Source organism: Grosmannia clavigera (assembly GCF_000143105.1).
Source record: "Grosmannia clavigera kw1407 unplaced genomic scaffold GCSC_144, whole genome shotgun sequence".
In the NCBI taxonomy this organism is placed as follows: Eukaryota; Fungi; Ascomycota; class Sordariomycetes; order Ophiostomatales; family Ophiostomataceae; genus Leptographium; species Leptographium clavigerum.
Window position 1 is genome coordinate 1496628 of NW_014040797.1, and position 16819 is coordinate 1513446.

At 56.2% G+C, this 16819-nt stretch overlaps 3 protein-coding genes across 3 annotated transcripts; 1 reads left to right on the top strand and 2 right to left on the bottom strand.

The window, feature by feature from the left end:
* Positions 1–5565: 5565 nt before the first annotated feature.
* Positions 5566–6834, top strand: CMQ_2620 (transcription factor; the record flags this gene model as incomplete). The annotated part of the gene is made up of 1 exon (XM_014316698.1): positions 5566–6834. One exon carries the CDS (start codon positions 5566–5568, stop codon positions 6832–6834), a length of 1269 nt encoding a protein of 422 aa, XP_014172173.1.
* Positions 6835–10230: 3396 nt separating this feature from the next.
* Positions 10231–11162, bottom strand: CMQ_2887 (tetrahydroxynaphthalene reductase; the record flags this gene model as incomplete). Its single annotated transcript, XM_014316965.1, has 2 exons — positions 10231–10268; positions 10325–11162. 2 exons carry the CDS (start codon positions 11160–11162, stop codon positions 10231–10233), a joined length of 876 nt encoding a protein of 291 aa, XP_014172440.1.
* A 1334-nt stretch (positions 11163–12496) lies between these two features.
* CMQ_3211 (transcription factor cmr1) lies at positions 12497–15930 on the bottom strand (the record flags this gene model as incomplete). The annotated part of the gene is made up of 4 exons (XM_014317289.1): positions 12497–13820; positions 13872–13987; positions 14064–15795; positions 15866–15930. 4 exons carry the CDS (start codon positions 15928–15930, stop codon positions 12497–12499), a joined length of 3237 nt encoding a protein of 1078 aa, XP_014172764.1.
* Positions 15931–16819: the final 889 nt, after the last annotated feature.

A 16819-nucleotide genomic window follows, 5' to 3' on the forward strand; every position in this document is an offset into this window, starting at 1 on the left:
CTGATAGCCATAGGGACAACTCACAGGGGCGGTGTAGCTGTTGTGCAACCCTCTCCACAAAAGACAGCCCAAGCGGCGGCACGCGAGAGAGGCAGCCGGAGAGGTAGCTGCCCATTCTGGTCCGGCCTCTCTCTTCTGTCCAGCTCCCATGGGCCACCCTCGCTGGTGATCTGGGTAGCCGCAGGACCTGATCTCTGGCTTGCATACACCCTTCTCCTTTCGGTGAGTGGTAGTCTTGCCTCAGAAGCGGTGACGGACAGACTACGGAGCAGGTCAGGGCGCCCAGAAAGATCCCATAGGCAGGCTTGCAAACATGCTCGTACTATGTATCAGCTCCAGCAGTCCGCTGGATCGGGATGCATGACCGGTACAGCCAGGACAGATGTGGACAAGAGCCCAACCGGTCCACCGGAACGACGAGAAAGGCAAGACGGCCACTGTGCTTGGGACGAGAGTTGTGTGGTGGATGGAGCTTCAAAAAGGGCAGAGCGAGGTGGATATTCAAAACCGAAAAGAGGCATGGAGGGTAAAGAAAATAGATTGAAAAACATGAAAATACAATATAATCAGATCTGCCATAGCCACACCCCGTCCGACCGGTCCTGCTGGTTCACCGACGGGACTTCTAAAAGTTGGCAGCTGCGTGTCAGCTGCGAGGAAGAGGCGACCCAGAAACTGGGCATACATCGTTTACGGGCTCACACACCGAGCTTGCTCTGACATCACCAGGTCAGCTATTGCCTCAAGACAGGGGCATGTGCGTTTGAGCCTACTATATGAAACATGCTTTGTGGTGGAGGGGCAGCCAGAACAGACGTGCTGTATACTGGCCACGCCATGCTGTTTTTTATGGTACCGTTGTCGGCCAAAAGGAGGCCATGGAAATCAGGATGGAACTTTCCAATGGATGCCAAGTCTCACGCTGTGGCCTGCTTGTCCATGGATATCCAATTATGGTTTTTGAGTTTGTGTACGAACCACAGCAAGTGAGGACTCGGTCACGGGGATGGACTGGTGATAAACGTCGGAGGGGCTTGACGGGAGAATTCTCGTCCGTCTCTTTCTACGGCTGCCATAAGCTACTCCTGAGGACATATGGCCCTCACTGGGATGGAAACCGAAGCGTTTCCCCTCTTCTTGGATCATAGACAAGCCGGTGAACGGTCGTTTCAAGCTCCTCTGCTCTGTCACTCCTCTCCGATGCGACAGCACACGAGTTGCCCGAGAGTCAGTCAGGGGCAGTACTCGGGATTGGCTGCGTCGATGAGGCGAGTTCTAGACAGCTGAGGCCGAGGTAGTTGTGGTCCGTGTCGATGCCCTGTCCACTTTTGCTCGTTTCATCTCCTTCCTCTTCGCCTATTCTCCTTTCCTGTCCTTTCCTTTCTTTTTTCCATTCTTTCTTTTTACTTTTCTTTCTTTTTTGTTTTCTTTTTCCACTTCTTTCTTCCCCGTTCAGCAGTCTTTGCCTGCATTTGTCTCGTTTGCCGCAACACAGGTGGCCGATCTCCATTACAAGTGCAAGTACGGTGGCGCGATCACTCGCACAAAGCATCCGTAGGGCTCCTCCGCCACCGATGAAACCCTCTCCTGATGACTGCGTAGATCGTCACCTACCTTCCCAAAGCAGGAAGAAGAAAGCAGCAAGACAGTGTGAAGTGTGAGCGTTCTCTGGGGAAAGTCCGGCAGCCGGCCCACCACCTTCACCTGCCACCCGCCCCCTCGAGGCAGTGGAGGATGCCGTTCTCCTGGACGCGATGTGCCCAAGCGGTATGCAACAGGCAACCCCTGCTGCCATGACTCGTCGTGCAGGGCCGCCCAGGGCCGTCCGTGGCATTGGGATACCCCCCATCTTCCCACGCCAGTGCCGCCAGCGCCTTCCTGTTCCCTCTGGTCCATGTCGTATGCGGCCATACCCGAAGGCCTTTCTTCTTCCTACAATCGCACAGCCACCCGAGAAAAGACCTCTCCAGCCAGGTGACCGGTCATGTGAGAAGCGACGCTCTTTCCTGTGTTCGTTTGTTCTTGCTGCGCACCTGCCCAGACCAGCCGTTGTTCGTTTTTGGTCAGTCGTACCTGCCATGCAAGACCTTCGCCCCTGCTATGCACTTGCAAGAAGTAGTAAAGGGAGAGGCAAAGGGAGAGACTGCCGTCCAATTGCCCCTCCAGATCCCTTTTTTCCTTCTTCCAGGCTGTCCTGCTCACCGCGTTTTTCTCCTGCGCCGTCTCGCCGTTTCGTCCATCTTGAGAGCGCGGAGGGTGTCCTTTTTGTTGATCTGTCTCTGTGTTAAGCTCATGCCGCCACACTTGTCTCATTCCGCTTTTCTGCTTTCTTTTTCTGTCGTCGATCGCCTTGTCACACTTGATCAGGGGTTCACTTCCGGCTCTTCTTCTCGTCCCTCGACTAGCTCTTCAGTTCTGACAGAACTCGCCATACATAGAGCCTTGGCAAGCGGTGATTAGTATGCAATACGAGGTGAGACACTTGCTGTGCTGGCAATCTCCTGCTGTCTCTCATGAAGGAGGCAGGGGGGGCCTTTCATGGAGAGACTTGTGCAAAAGCTAAGCGGAGGCAAGGATTTTCATTGCCAGCCCCCTCCACGCCCATTTTGCAGTCAAACAATGGCAGAAGACGGCTACAGCGCCAGAGAGCAGCCCCATAACGAACACGTCTCCAAGCTCAGCCCGCTCAGGCCCGTCCAGGGGCCTGACAAGAAGGGATCTTCGGGAGTGATCACCACGATCTGCCCTTGGGCCCTGCTGCTAGTTTAGCTCTATCTAGACGCGGCGAAAACACAGTCTCGGTATCACTCAGTGGGATCGTCCTGGAATGGCGCCCATCCTTGTCCGATTCGCCCAGCCGAATATCAATGCCCAGACCGCCAGGCCTGACAGCTAGTCTTGCTTCTGGGGAAGCTGCCGGGAAAACGCAACAACGCTGCAGTCCAGGTTTGATGGAGACCTTGCTCCCCTGCACGACACTTGAGGAGCTTGCTGAAATGTCTGTAGCAGGTCTGCATCTGCTAGCTTGTATCTGCACAGGGTGCTTGCAGCAGCCATCTCGGCCATTTTCGCTCGACTCTCAACTCTTCGACTTATCCCGACCCCCACCCCCCGCTTCGCTATCTCGTTCAAAGCTGGACCGGACAGAAAGCAGAAAAGGTGCCGCTCTGCATGGGCACCTCCAGCGCCTTCTGTAGCGTGCCAGGTGGCACAGAAAGAGTGGAGTGGAGGAGCGGGAGTGAGGCATATTGGACGCTTTGGTTGGGTAGGCCCCCCTCCCCCCTCCTTCAAAACGTTGAGCGAAGTGTGGGAGAATGTACTGCTGACGGGATGTGCGCGCTATCGCAAATCCTCCTATTCCTGGTCTGCCAATCTGATACAAGGTCCGCTTTTGGCAAGCCAGATGGAGCTCAACGGCAGAATTGCCTGGCCATCAGCTGGGACGCCAACCAAATGCTTCTCTGTGCACATCGATAACAACCCTCTGCAGATGGCGACACTGCATCTGATTCGCCACTGGAGCAGCCGACAACGTTCCGAGGACGCAGAGGACAGAAAGGGCTGGACTTGCAGCTGTTGCAGATAATACCATACCCTTCGGTTCCGTCGTTACGACGAAGCAGCCGTGGCACGCTCTCGCCGCCCCGGTGTGTGCCTTGGCTGTCATCCAGCTCATGCCAGAAGCCCGAGAAAGTCGGATCACTGTCAGCACTTGACATGCCGGAGACAAGGAGGAATCCCTCGAGCCGGCAGGCAGGAACAGCAGAACTTTAGAGCGAAAGTAAGCAGGATGGCAGCGACAGCAGGCGAAAGAAGAGGAGATAAACAAGGCAATTGACGTTGTCTCAAACTGCAGAGTTAAGACACCATTTGACCAAGACGAGAAAGATGAAAATGGACAAGTGGCGCAAGAGACGCATTAGCCCTCTTGCTCTTGTCTCTTTTGGCCAGCCAGGTTGAGGAACAAGACCTTCATCGATCTGCACAGGTACCCTTTCCAGCATGTTCCCCCTCCAGCGCATGCAGAGTACACTCTACCACCCACATTTATGGCGTCTGCATACGTGGTGTGGGCCTGGTTCGGAAGACCCTTGTTCCCAGATGCTGTGGGGGAATGAGTAAGAAACCGGGGGGCAGAGGGACAGGGAACAGGGATTATGACGGCTAGGAGGGGGGCTGAGACCCGCCCGTTTTTTCGTTTCGGTTCCCTGGCCTGCAGGTCTGCATCTGTTCTCTCACTGCTGCTGTTCCCTCGCCTTCTCATTGTCGTCAACACACCCCTACAGCTTCCACTAGGAGCGTCTTCTGGCTGTTCGGAGTGGATGTGGCCTGTGTTCTGGCGGCGTTCATGTGCACGAGGCTTGATGCAGTCCGACTTGGGGCTTCCAGACTCCGCTTGAGACGATGCAGAACAAGCAGGGAAGAAGGAAAGAAAAAGAAAAAAAAAGAATGCTCATCCTAGCTGAACCGCAAGCTTTCTGCTGTCACTCCCACCTGCCTCTCTCATCTACTCTGCGAGCACACCACCCAGCACAGCTTCATGCCTCAACAGGCTGTCTCAGAAATACACATGCACTCTCTTGCACACACTTACACGCTCGTCCACTCGCACCCCCCTCCCCAATCTCCTGTTCTACCTTTTCGTGGGCCACAACCAGCCTCCAACGAATCTCGAGTCTGAATCAGGTTTTAGCGTGGTGCCTTCTCCGTTCTTTTTAACCGACCTCTCCCTGTGCCTTAAACTTCGTTCTGAGCTCATAAGCCTTATTGTTTCTATTTCTTAGCCTCCTCCCCTCACCCTTCATTCCGTTTGAGCGGGCTCTCGTATCGTCTCGAATCTCACTCTTCCTTCCTTCGTGTCTTAACGTCCATCTCCTACTCCTCCCTCTTTACCCCCCCGCTCTCGCTTCTCAGGTGCTGTGCTCTTCGGAAGCTCGCAGCATACTGCAAAACTCGTTTTAATACAGCTTGTTATTCCTGTCTGGCTTGCGGAGCCCGGACCTTGCCCTTCTTACTACCCACCTTGGTCGACTCTCCCGTTTCCCTGACCCAACCGACCCCCGTCAGCTTCCGTTTATCTGCCCACTATTCTATTGAGACTCTCATTACCAATTTGCTTCCCTGTCTGGAATGCAGATGGAAAGCTCGGCCCATATTGCCGCCCATCCTTGCTCTGTGGTCTGATGAGACTACTTGTTCCCGCTCGCCTCCGCATATGAGCTATCACTCAGACTGAACTTTTCCTCGTCCATTCTGTCGAGTCGCAGATAAAATCTACCTACCCCTCCCATCATTAGCAATCATCGCTGTCTTCATCTTTTGGAAATGGCAACTGCATCGAAGCCTCGCCAACCGCGTTTACGTGCATCCTGTGACGGATGCTTTCTGGCCAAGGTCAAATGCTCCAAAGCTCGGCCGATCTGCACCCGCTGCCTGGCTTGTGGTATCGAATGCAGATACTCACCATCCAGCCGGGCTGGAAAGCCCAGGTCCGACCACAACAGCAACAACGGGACCAACAGCAGCAGTCAATCCCATCACCAGCACGACTCGCCTGTATCAAATATGGCAGCCAGCACAGCGGCCGCCGGTCCTATCGGACTGTCGCCCATCTCCGACGAGAAAGGCTTCCTCTATGCCACGCCAGCTGTGCCGGTAGTCGGTGCCCAGAACAGCTACGGACTCGAAACCGGCTGGCAGACGCCTTGCAGCATGGACAGCAACGGCGGCTTGACCCGAAATCACTCCATCTCGTCCGAGCTCGGCATTATGGGCATGGACGACCAGACACAGCATAGCCATATTTCTGGATTTACTGCGCGGAGTGGAGATCTCTACGCAACCAATCTTCCGTGGACATCACCCGCGGATCTGTCCGCTTCTCAATTTCCGGAAGCAAGTCTGGGGATGCATATGGGTGTCCACAGCCGATCCCAATCTTTCGACTTCTCCATGCCGGCAACTCCTGGGGCTGGCGTGGGCTGGATCGACTCTCCCATGGTGGACATGTACGGCTACGGTCAGAATCCCATGCACACGCCGGCCAGCATGGACTCCTCGTCGAACAACTACATCCCCAGTCCAGCTACAACCCCTAGCATGCGGCAAAGCCCGCCTGTTGGTCACGAGTCAGTGCCGATGATGGCTAGCCACGACAGCAGCGGAGGCGTGCGTCACCGTCACCGTAGCAGAAGTGACTGCCCATGCTTTTCCACCTGCCTAAACTCGCTGCAGGCCCTACACAACGCTTCCAGCCCGACGGCGCCGGCATTTGACGTCGTCCTAAAGCTAAACAGCAAGGCTGTCGAGGGCTGTTCTGCCATGCTTGGGTGCCCACGCTGCATGAGCCGGTCAGGGACGCATACTGCCGCCATGCTGCTGGCCACGGTCATCGGAAAGATCACGTCTTTTTACAAGTATGCTTCGCAAACATACTTCAGCCACACTTCCAACGGCATGGACTCAGCCATGTACGGCATGGGGACTGGCGGAACTGGTGAGGTCGACTGCAGCAGCGGCTATTCGAGTTCTTCGTCACCACAGTCAGCGACAGCAGCGACAACAGCCGCACCAACTGCTACAATGGCTACAGGTCTTGGCGTCAGCCTGGGTGCATATCAGCTGCAGGGTGAGGATGGCCGCTGGCTACAGCTGCAGATCCTGAATCGGGAGCTCCACAAGTTGGAGGACGTCTACACGCGCTTTCGACAGGTATGCGGCGACCTGTCGGAGGACGTGGAGATGTCCAAGGCCATGATCGGCTACCTGGGACAGACACTTGGCTCGACACTGGATTTGGTCAACCACCGAAAGGGAGACCTCCGTTATGCATGACCGGAATGAAACTATGAGCTGGCACGTCCTCTTTCGCTGCTCTGCCTGCCTGATGTTTCAGGCTGATTGCTTACGTTTTGTTCCTCCTTTTGCGTTTCATCTTTTATGTTTCGCCACCTGTGCCAACATCTCTCTCCCTCTCTCTCTTCCTGCATAGGAATAAGGCGCTGGCGTTTTGTGCATAGCCTCGTTTTTGCGCTCGGTTCTCAGCATCACTGTCTTTATGGAATCATCTGTTTTTCTATTTATTTCATTGTGGGTGTTCTTTATATACATTCCCGCTTGGTAAAGTCCAAGCTCCTGGACTTCAGGTCGTTGAGAGGATACAGGATACGGTGGTATATTTCCATTGGCCGTGAGGGACTGGATTTTCGCTAATGAGATGACTGCTTACGACTTATGCCAAAATACGCAACGAACTTGCTGGTTTTATCTTATTCATATCATTATTGGTTAGACTGATGCAATATCGTGTACCTTTCCGTCGTCCATTTGTCCCTGATGCTAGCTGAGCTCCAATATGACAGACGGTACGAAGTACAAATACATAGCTCACCATACAACCCCACCCAACAGACCACACGGAAGAGCAGGCACCAGTGATACGTCTTGAACGGTAAAATTGCTGGAGAAATGTAAGATTCATGTGGGATTTCGGTTTGTTGATCATCAACGGGTCCGCTGGATTTGGCGACACACACCCTCCATCTCGTGGAGAAATAACGGTGGAGATGTCCGGCTGGGGTGAGCATGAGACGACTTCCATGCCAAAAAGAACAAGAGCAAATAGTGCGGGAACGAAAGAGAGGGCTGACAGTGTGGCCATCGGAGATGGTGTGGCTCTTGCTGGAATTGGGCTGTGTGCACGCGGGACGGAATCTCAGCGGGGCCGGAGGTCTGGGCTAATTCGAGCTGTTCAGGACAGAGCCCTACATAGTAGAATGTGTACGACTACGGAGTACTCGTACACGCTTGCTTCTGCTCGTATACATCGGTCATGCATCTTGGCGGGCTCCCGTCTCCACCTGCTCACAACTGCGACTCGCAGCGGGCCAGACTCTGGATACGGATGGGCGCTGACAATGTGACAAGGAAAAAAAAAGGGCCCAGCAGTTGCTTTGTGTGTCGTTTTAGGCAAATGTTCGTCGAATCGCACAGCTGAATCACGAGCTATTGGATGGGGATGGAGTGGGGGAAGAAGATCAAATACGGAGTCAAGAGCACCGGTCAACGTGGGTGCATGGAAGGGGCGAGAAGGACGAGAAGGGCGAGATAGATAGTCGCTCCATTTCGGACCACAAGCCCAATATGCACCTTTCCGAAAAATGTCAGCTGCAAAGCGAATCCCGCGGCCGGAGCGTCTCGCTTTATCTCCATTCAGAAAGGCCTCCTGCTTTTCGCCTCCCAACACGGCTAGCCCTGGCGAGCGATAGATTCCTGTTCTTCCCGGTTCCGAGCTGCTGCCTTTACAGGGCCAAAGCGCATGAACATGACTGTTGGCAGCAGGGCTGTTTTGACGAGTTCGAGTCATTGAAGTTGTGCTCGAGAATCGACTACAACGCAAGGCGCGGGATGAACCCCAGCTCTGGTCCGGTTCTGATCCTGTATTTACTTATTTCCCCACATCCTGTCTGAGTTTGCTTCATGTTCGCATTGCTTCTTTGGAAACGGTTTAGTGGGGGCAAGCGTGTGAGAAGCCGGTTTCTCAATCAAGCTTCTATTTGCCTCTTAGCTCTAGGTTAATTGTGGAACTGGCCCTATATGTCTAATCGTCCGGACCACAGCCAATCAAGTATAGGGTTCCGTGGTCTAGTTGGTTACGACGTCTGCTTCACAAGCGATCTTGAGATCGCAGAAGGTCCTGGGTTCGAGCCCCAGCGGAGCCAAAACTTTTTGCGGGTTTCGCAATCATTTTTTTATCGTTTGGCAAAAACGGGCAGCAAAGCAACAGAGCCTGCAATTTCAGAATCCGGGCTGGCACGAGGCGATCAAAGACCCAGTAGGCCTTCCCGGCTGGAAAGGCGTATGATCTATTTCGGGTTGCCACATGTTTTTTATCATCAATCTCGTTTTCGTCGAATGCCGTGTTCTCGTCTCTGTGCCCGTGCGGAGTTGTAGACTTTGGGGAACGGCGTCTGCCGAGACACCCCAAGGCAGCGAGCAGAACGGCATCACGGTTGGCCAAAGCTTCACACCACTTCATCAGCCAGATGACTGAAACATCGCCAGGTCCCACTCCTGCATGCAAAGGCAGGTCTTCTCTAGCGCCCGCTTCACACCCCTTTATGTGAAGTGATGGGGAACACCCTCTTCAACGACGCCTTCTGAAGCCTAAGAGAAAAAGGCCTGCTGATGTCCCAGCGGCCGGTACAGGGGCAAGAGCTGGGCCGTGCAGAGATCGCTTCCATCTTCATCGGCCGAGTGGCTGGCTGAGACTGAAGCTGGCCTGCGTTTGGGAGCACTGATCAGCTGCTCAGCTGAGCTTTTTCTGTTTTGGCCTGTCACGACAGCGTCATCGGGACATGTTGCGGTATCCGGCACGATGGCCGTAGGACGGATCAACGAGAGGGGAAAAGCATGGCAGCACTTCAGGCCTGCCGTAGGCTCAACCGAGAAGCTTCTCCCCCTGTTCTGTGTCACCCCCTCACGACTTCCATTATCACCATCTCCACACCTCCAATCCTCACCGTACAACGTGACCAGTCGACAAATCTCCGCGGACAAGATGTCTCTCGCGTTTGACTCTCGGCCTGATCCGCAGCCGGAAACAGCCAGGACGCACAGGAACAGAAACAGGCGAAGAGAGAAAACGAACGCATGCATAGTAGTACTAGCCTAGGCTCGTGTTTTTTGCTCGTTGCTCTCTCCGTGGTGCGTCCTCGGCCAGAACCTAGGCTCTCCGCTCAGCTCACTCAGCTCGCTCAGCTCAACCTGGGCTGCTGCCTTTAACTGTGCCTGAAATTGGGCCAGTAATATATGCGTTCCTTGGTGCTTATGCTGAAATTTCTCGGTGATGCTATAGGCCACCAAGTATAACCCGGCCTTCCATTATTTAGACTTCATACGAGAAAGTGATACAATAGGTGTCACCGTACGAAAAGAGTCTTATAGGCCTGCTGCTGGGTTGCTTTGGCCGATTGTGTCTATTTGTCGCGAGAAGTCGGTTTTCGTGGCCGATGATGCAAGCTGTGCCACGAAGGGTTCTCGTCGACGACTTTCGGTTCAGTCATGTGTCCTTATTCTCCCAAAACAGAAGGTACGTCGCCCCGTACGCTTGGTCATGTCACAGCAAGGAACAAGCAGCTTTCAGGAGAATCTATTCCCGTTCTAGCATACATTTACAATTTTCGCAGCATGTTCGTGCTTTCTCGTCGACTAGATATGCACGCATTCGATTTACACGGCCGAACCACCAGACAGCTTGATCACCTGGCCTGAAGAGAGTTAGCAGAGAGAAAAGGACCGGGAAAAGGAATAAGAAGAGGCTCACCGTTGATCCACTCGCCCTCCTCGCTGACGAGCAGGGAGACAGCGCGGCCGATGTCGCTGGGGAGGCCGATGCGTTTGAGCGGGCAGGCCTTGGCGATGCCGGCCTGGATGGTGTCCTGGGACATGCCCTTGTAGCCGCCGGGGACGTAGTGCCAGGCGTTCTCGTCAAACATGTCGGTCTTGATGCCACCGGGGGCGATGCAGTTGACGGTCACGTTCTTCTCGCCACAGTCGACGGCAAAGGCGCGGGTGAAGCCCTCGACGGCGGCCTTGGAGCCGGCATAGAGCGCGTGGTTCGGGATGCCGGTCAGGCTGGCGGCCACGGACGAGGTCAGGATGATGCGGCCGCCCGGACGGGTGTGCTTGAGGCCCTGCTGGGCGACGAAGAACTGACCGCGGCAGTTGAGGTCGAAGACGCGGTCAAACAGCTCCTGCGTCACGTCCAGCTCGGGCGACCAGACCTCCATGCCCGAGTTGGACACGACAATATCGAGCCCGCCAAAGTGCGCGACCGCACGGTCAAACAGGCCGGCCACCTCGGCCGGCTTGCTGATGTCGGCCTGCAGCGCCACCGCCTTGGATCCCAACGCGGCCAGCTCGGCCACGACTGCCTCGGCCGACGAGCTGCTGCGCCCGTAGTTGATCACCACGTTGGCTCCACGCCGGCCCAGCTCCAGCGCGATGCCCCGGCCGATGCCCCGGCCAGAGCCCGTGATCAGAGCCACCTTGCCGGCCAGCGGCCGTGCCGGGTCTCTCGGCGAGACAGCAGCCCCAGAGTCTGCACCCGTGACCGGTGCACCGGCTGGAGGAGTGACGTCGAGCGTGGCTGCCGGAGACATGATCGGTCTGGCGAGAGAAAGCGTGCAAGGTCGGGTAAGCCTTGGGCGTTGGGGGGACTGGTCGAATGCGAGGAGACAAGAGAGAGATGCAGAGTGATGAGAATGCTGTTCTGTTCTCGTCCCGATCGATCGATTAATCTAACGAGAAATTACGGTACTTATACATGGGCCACGGTACTTTGGCAGGCAAGTCCGGGAGGAAGATCCGTAAGTAAGGCGGTTCTGCGTTGGGGAAATCTGCCAGCATGTCTTGAGCCGAGCAAAGAGCCGATGCAGCTCCTTCTGGACGGGCTGCAAACTCCGGACAGGACGGATTCTGTCTCTCTGCCAGGCCGGACTTGAGAAAGAGCATACCTCCGGCATTCTCTCTGCAGGCCGCCACGTCCACCGAAAGTATGGCACTCCGATAACAGCCTGTACAGACCGTCTTCTAGATATCCTCTGTCATCGGCAGGACCTTCCGCCAGGATGTTCTCACGGCAAGTTTGCACAACACCAGAGCCAAGGCTCATTCCAAGCCACAAAAAGTCAGACACCAAACGGTAAGCTCTTGCCCGTAAGCTGACCATGGATAGGTCGTAGTAGCAAGCCTTGCCGCACGCTGTTGGAGGAGCCCGACGCCGATCCAGGGCAAATCCCTCGTCTGCCTTTCTGGCACGACCCCAACGGATGTCCGACGAAGTTGAATCGCAAAGCGGGAACTCGTCTCTTCCGCTTGCCCGCGCCTTTCTCTTTCCCAGGAATTCGCTGCTCGCGGGTGTCCTTCCTCACATCTCTCTTCAACGGAGAAGGCGGCAATGTTAGTGTGTAGTAGGCCGCCACGGCTTGCGCACTATCCATGCTGGGGCAGGTAAGATACGGAAGAGGCAGTTTCAAGCACTAAATGACGTGCTACAGCGCTGAAGCCATCCGTCTGAGTGAACCGCAAGGCACGGCTTCGCCGCTTCGTTCGCTACAGCCGCCCGGTCTTGTTCGTATTCTCAATGTGCTAAGAAAGACGTCCTTGATTCCCTTCCCTTGCATCGGATGGCACCGGATCGAACGAGAACAGAAAATGTAAGCATTAGCCTATAGCCCACGCAGGGCCACGGAACGATCTCGAGTATAGAGTTCTAAACGGCAGAGCAAGCACTAAAACCCGGTAACAACGCCTATACTAAAAGCAAAATGATCCTGCCAGAGCCCCAATTCTTGGCATCCCATCCCCTGGAACCGATCCGTCTTGGCACTCTGCCTCGGTTCCTGAGCCCAAACCGACCGTAGAGAACTTGTAGTACCGTCCGCCTGCACGAGAAAGAAAATGCCGAATGGAATAAAGATGAAAGCCAGCAAGACTACATGCCCGTCTGGCCGGCCCAGTTTGTCGCCAGAGTCATCAGCTTGCGACGAATGCCGTCTCCGATCCGTGTGTTCCTGGTCTCTTCGATCCGTCTGACGCCGTATGTGAGAATCTCCGTAGGCTTGTCCAGGGTAAAATGCGTTCCGTCAAGACGAGTGAGAACTGCAATCCCGTCGCCCTGCCAGAGATACGTGATCACCGCCTGGTCCTCGGGAGTCACCTGGTCAATGGCCACGAGTGACGCAGACGAGCTGTGCACGCTGCTGCTGCGGCTGTTGCTGCTTCGGCCTAGGCCGGGGGACGAGCCTGCCTGCACAGGCGAAGAGGCCGAGGCCACAGATCCGGGGCCGCTACCAGCACCAGGATTCGCGCCAGAACTGGGGCCAACACCTGCCGGTACCACAGAACCGCTAGGAATTGCAGCAGCGACAGTCGTTGTTGCCGCCGCCACAGCAGAAGACAACATGGACATCCCAGCACCAGCACGCTGCTGCTCGAAGTTGGGGTCCAGCCGGCAGACACTGTCGGCCCAGAGGATGAGAACGGCCCGGTATAGAGCAGTGCTCCACCAGCTGGGACGGCAATTGAGGGCCATCGGGCGCAGCAGCCGCAGGACCTGGCCGCAGTGGAAAATGGCCTCCTCGCGCTGCAAGATGCAGAGCTTGTGCCGGAGGGCCAGATCCCAGAAAGGCGTGTTGCCCAGACCGTCGCGTCGGGCGAGACGCTCAACCTCCGGGAAGTTGGTCACGGCGTTGAGCGAGATGAGATGGTAGAGCACCAGATTGCAGTGCGTAACACCACAGTCTGGATTGGCCTTGCAGTATGCCATCGACAGCTCGTACCACTGCTGCAGCTGAGCCTGCGCCTCCTCCAACCGCTGCAGCGTCGACGCCTTGGTGACTGTCCGGTTGCTCGTCCGTCGCGTCGGCGTCACGTCCGACAGACACGAGAGCATCGTGCGCAGGTGGCCGAGCAGCGTCTGCAGCGGGTGCAACAACAGCCGCAGCAGCTGAGGCGTCAGACTGCTCTTGCGCCGCGCCAGATTATCGTGCAAAAAGTCCTGGAAGACGTCGCACAGCGACGGCGTCAGTGCTGACGACACCAGCATCGGCGATCCACCACGGCCGTGAGCATGTGTATGCACAGCTGTGCAGCCGTAGAGGCTCTGGGCAGTAGCCAGCCAGCGATCAGCCGTGGGAGCCAGCCAGAGAACGTCGGGACTCGGCAGCGGACACTGCAGGTCGCTGATTGACAGCACCGGCGTTGTGTCGTGGAACAGACTCAGCTCTTGGTCCACCATCACCCAGTTGTACACCAGCCTGAGGCACCTGTCAGCAAGGCAGTCCGCAAAGAACATGAGACCGGCTTACCTGTTCTGGGCCTCACGGTGCAGCCATGAGCGCCACTGCAGCTCCGTGTTGGTCTGGCTGCCCAAGCTGGGCACCATCGACGGCTGTGGCTCAAGCATGCCGGCATGTTTCAACATCTGCACGTGCGAGAATCGCGTCAGCATTCCGGTCTCGTCTCGTCCTTCCGTTCCACCCCGACAAAGCTGCACTAACCGAGAGATACATGCTGCGCTGGCCCATAGCAATGTCCATGTGCCACTTGTCACCGCCCCAGGCACCGAGCAGGGTGAAGAGCAGGGCGCAGCGGAGAGCCAGCGGATCGGCCGACAACTCCACGTTCTTCTCGATGATATCGAAGAGCGAGATCCGGCAGGTCTCCGAGAGGCCGGCCGACAGGTAGCGCGCCTCGGCCATCGGCACCGATGCAGCGCCCTGTGCAATCATCAACAGCACCAGCAGCGTCGACGCCTGGTTGTTGTCCAGCATCTCGTTGGGATCGACGATCCCGCCGACCACCAGCGGATAATAGATCGCCAAGCTGTGCACGTAGTTGCGCAGAAAGTACTCGAGAATGCGCGACGGCGGCAGCACCAAGAAGTTGAAGTCCACCGTCGGACTTGAGGCTCCTGATATGCCGCTCTTGGGGTACAGCCCTGACCGGTGGATGTCGAGCGCCTTATGCAGGAAGCTCTGCGTGATGGCCAGCATCTTCTCGCGTGAGCGCGACGTGAGCGGCATTACCTGCGCTGCATCGGCCGACTCTGGCTGGCCGTCCAGGTAGTGCTCCAGCGGGCCCCAGGTCCCCTCCTGCTTGGACTTGTGCTCCAGGCACTCTAGATGCACGATCGCCGTCCGTGGACATGATCCCGAGAAGATTGGTGGATTGCAACGCGCCAGCGGCCAGGCTGCATCCGAGGCCACGACCACTTCAAATTCGGGGATCCCTCCGTCGGCTGCTGGCACCATAGCAGCCAAGTCGACCACCGTGCTGGGCTTGAACACGCTGCCCCTGTGCTCGTGCATGTGTCCGCCGCTGCCACCACTCACCCCACGCACACCACTGCCGCTGGCGCCGTCGTTGTCGCCAGTCGAGAAGATGCTGGTGCAGCGTGTGTGCACCGAGTTGCGCGATGACGACACCGTCATGGGCTCGGAACTGGACGACATGTCGCTGAGTTCCGTGGCCGCTGTGAATGGCGGCACGAGAGCAGAAGGTGCCAAATCGCCAGGCCGTGTGAGCTGCATTGGGTGCGGGTACATGTCCAGGTCCATGTGGTATTCGGTCCAAATCAGGTCCTGGAAGCTCGTCTCCGGACCGATGAACTCATTTGTCGTAGCTCCAAAGCCCATAAACTCGTCTAATGTCTCGATCCGCCCGTGTGGCGAGGAAAAGTCCTCCGGACTGAGGTGGCCGTGTGTGTGTGCCGGCGACTTCTTCTGAGGCGGGTATGCGTGGTGGTGCAACTGCTGGTGCAGTGGAGAAGGCTGGTGGAGCCCGCTGTTGTCGGGGAGGCACATGTCGACACCAGTGGCGCCCCCGACCATCAAGTGGTCCAGGCCAAGTGGTGACCGGATGGGCGAGTCTGCCTTCGGAACGGCCGCATGTAGATCCAGCTCGATAAAGGCCGGCGTCAACGGCGGTCCTGGCTGCGGTGGTGAAGGCACCGGCACCATCTGAGCAGTGAAGGCCGCTGCTGCTGCCGCGTTGGCCTGGGCTGCACGCACTGCCGCCTTGGACGATCGCCGTGCGAAGCGAGCAGCGCAGGGGAGGTTCTTTTCGGCACACCGAGAACAGGGCACTCGCTTGTCACATCCTGTCTTAGCATTCGCGCAGTTCTGGCAGGCAATGGGCGTGCGGCCGGCCACGGTAGGAACACCACCTGGCAGCGGCTCCATCGGATCCCGGGCTTCATGGTATGTCGAGTGGTGTCTCTGTAGAAGATCTCTGTGCGGACGGTACACTGTCAATGATCATGCAATTTTCCTGCTGAGAGCATTTTCTACTCCCGACTTACCTTCGGGCAAATGACAGCTGGCAGGCACTGCAGCGATGAGGCTTCACATTTGTGTCTGTCCACATGTTAGAAACGTGCAGGACGACAGAGGGGGGATGGAGAGCGTACGGCTAGGTATGTGTCTCTCAAGATGCTCTTTGCGGGTGAAACCCTTCCCGCAGTATGCGCAAAACACCATGTTGACTCGTTTCTCCAGTTTGCCGGCTGGTGAGGGCTGCCTTGGAACAGGCAGACGAGCGAGCAGAGATGCAACGACAAGCTTGTATGCTGATATGAAGTTCTCCCAGCTGTGGGAGAGACAGACGGCACTGTAGGAGCACTAGCTAGTTCGCGAAGACCGTTTACCAACAACGTAGAGAAGACGTGAAGCGAGCGTCAGGTAGCCCAGGTGTGTCCAAAGATAAGAGAAATAGTGAGTCAAGCCGGCGGTATGATGAAGGAAGAGAAGAACGAGGATGGGAGGAATTAAAGAGGAAGAGAATGGGCAATAAGAAGGAAGATATGGGTCACAAGAAGGAAGAGGATCAAGCCAGAGAGAATAAAAACGAGCACCGAAAAGTAGGTGTGTATATATTGGAAGGCAAGGCCAAGGAAAGCCAGCATGCACAGGGACTCTGGTGACGTGCAGAGAGCTGGTAAGAGAAAGATAAGAATGAGAGAGAGAGAAAGACAGAGATCGGCTTCTGCAGATGGATTTCAGGCATTAGCGGCCGGCTGACATCTCATATACTCGGGAATCATTATAAAACAGCGAGGAAAAAGAAAGCCAGAGCGAGAGAGCGCGCACGCGTGAGAGAAAAGGGACACGAAGATAACAAGAGACATAAAATTGGCAACACTTAAACAGATAACTCACATCTATCAGACACAAGCACATGCTGTATATGAGGTTCACCGTCAGGTCGAGGCGGTGCCATGGTCAGAGCGAGCTAAGCCCAAGGGGGCCAAAAGTCG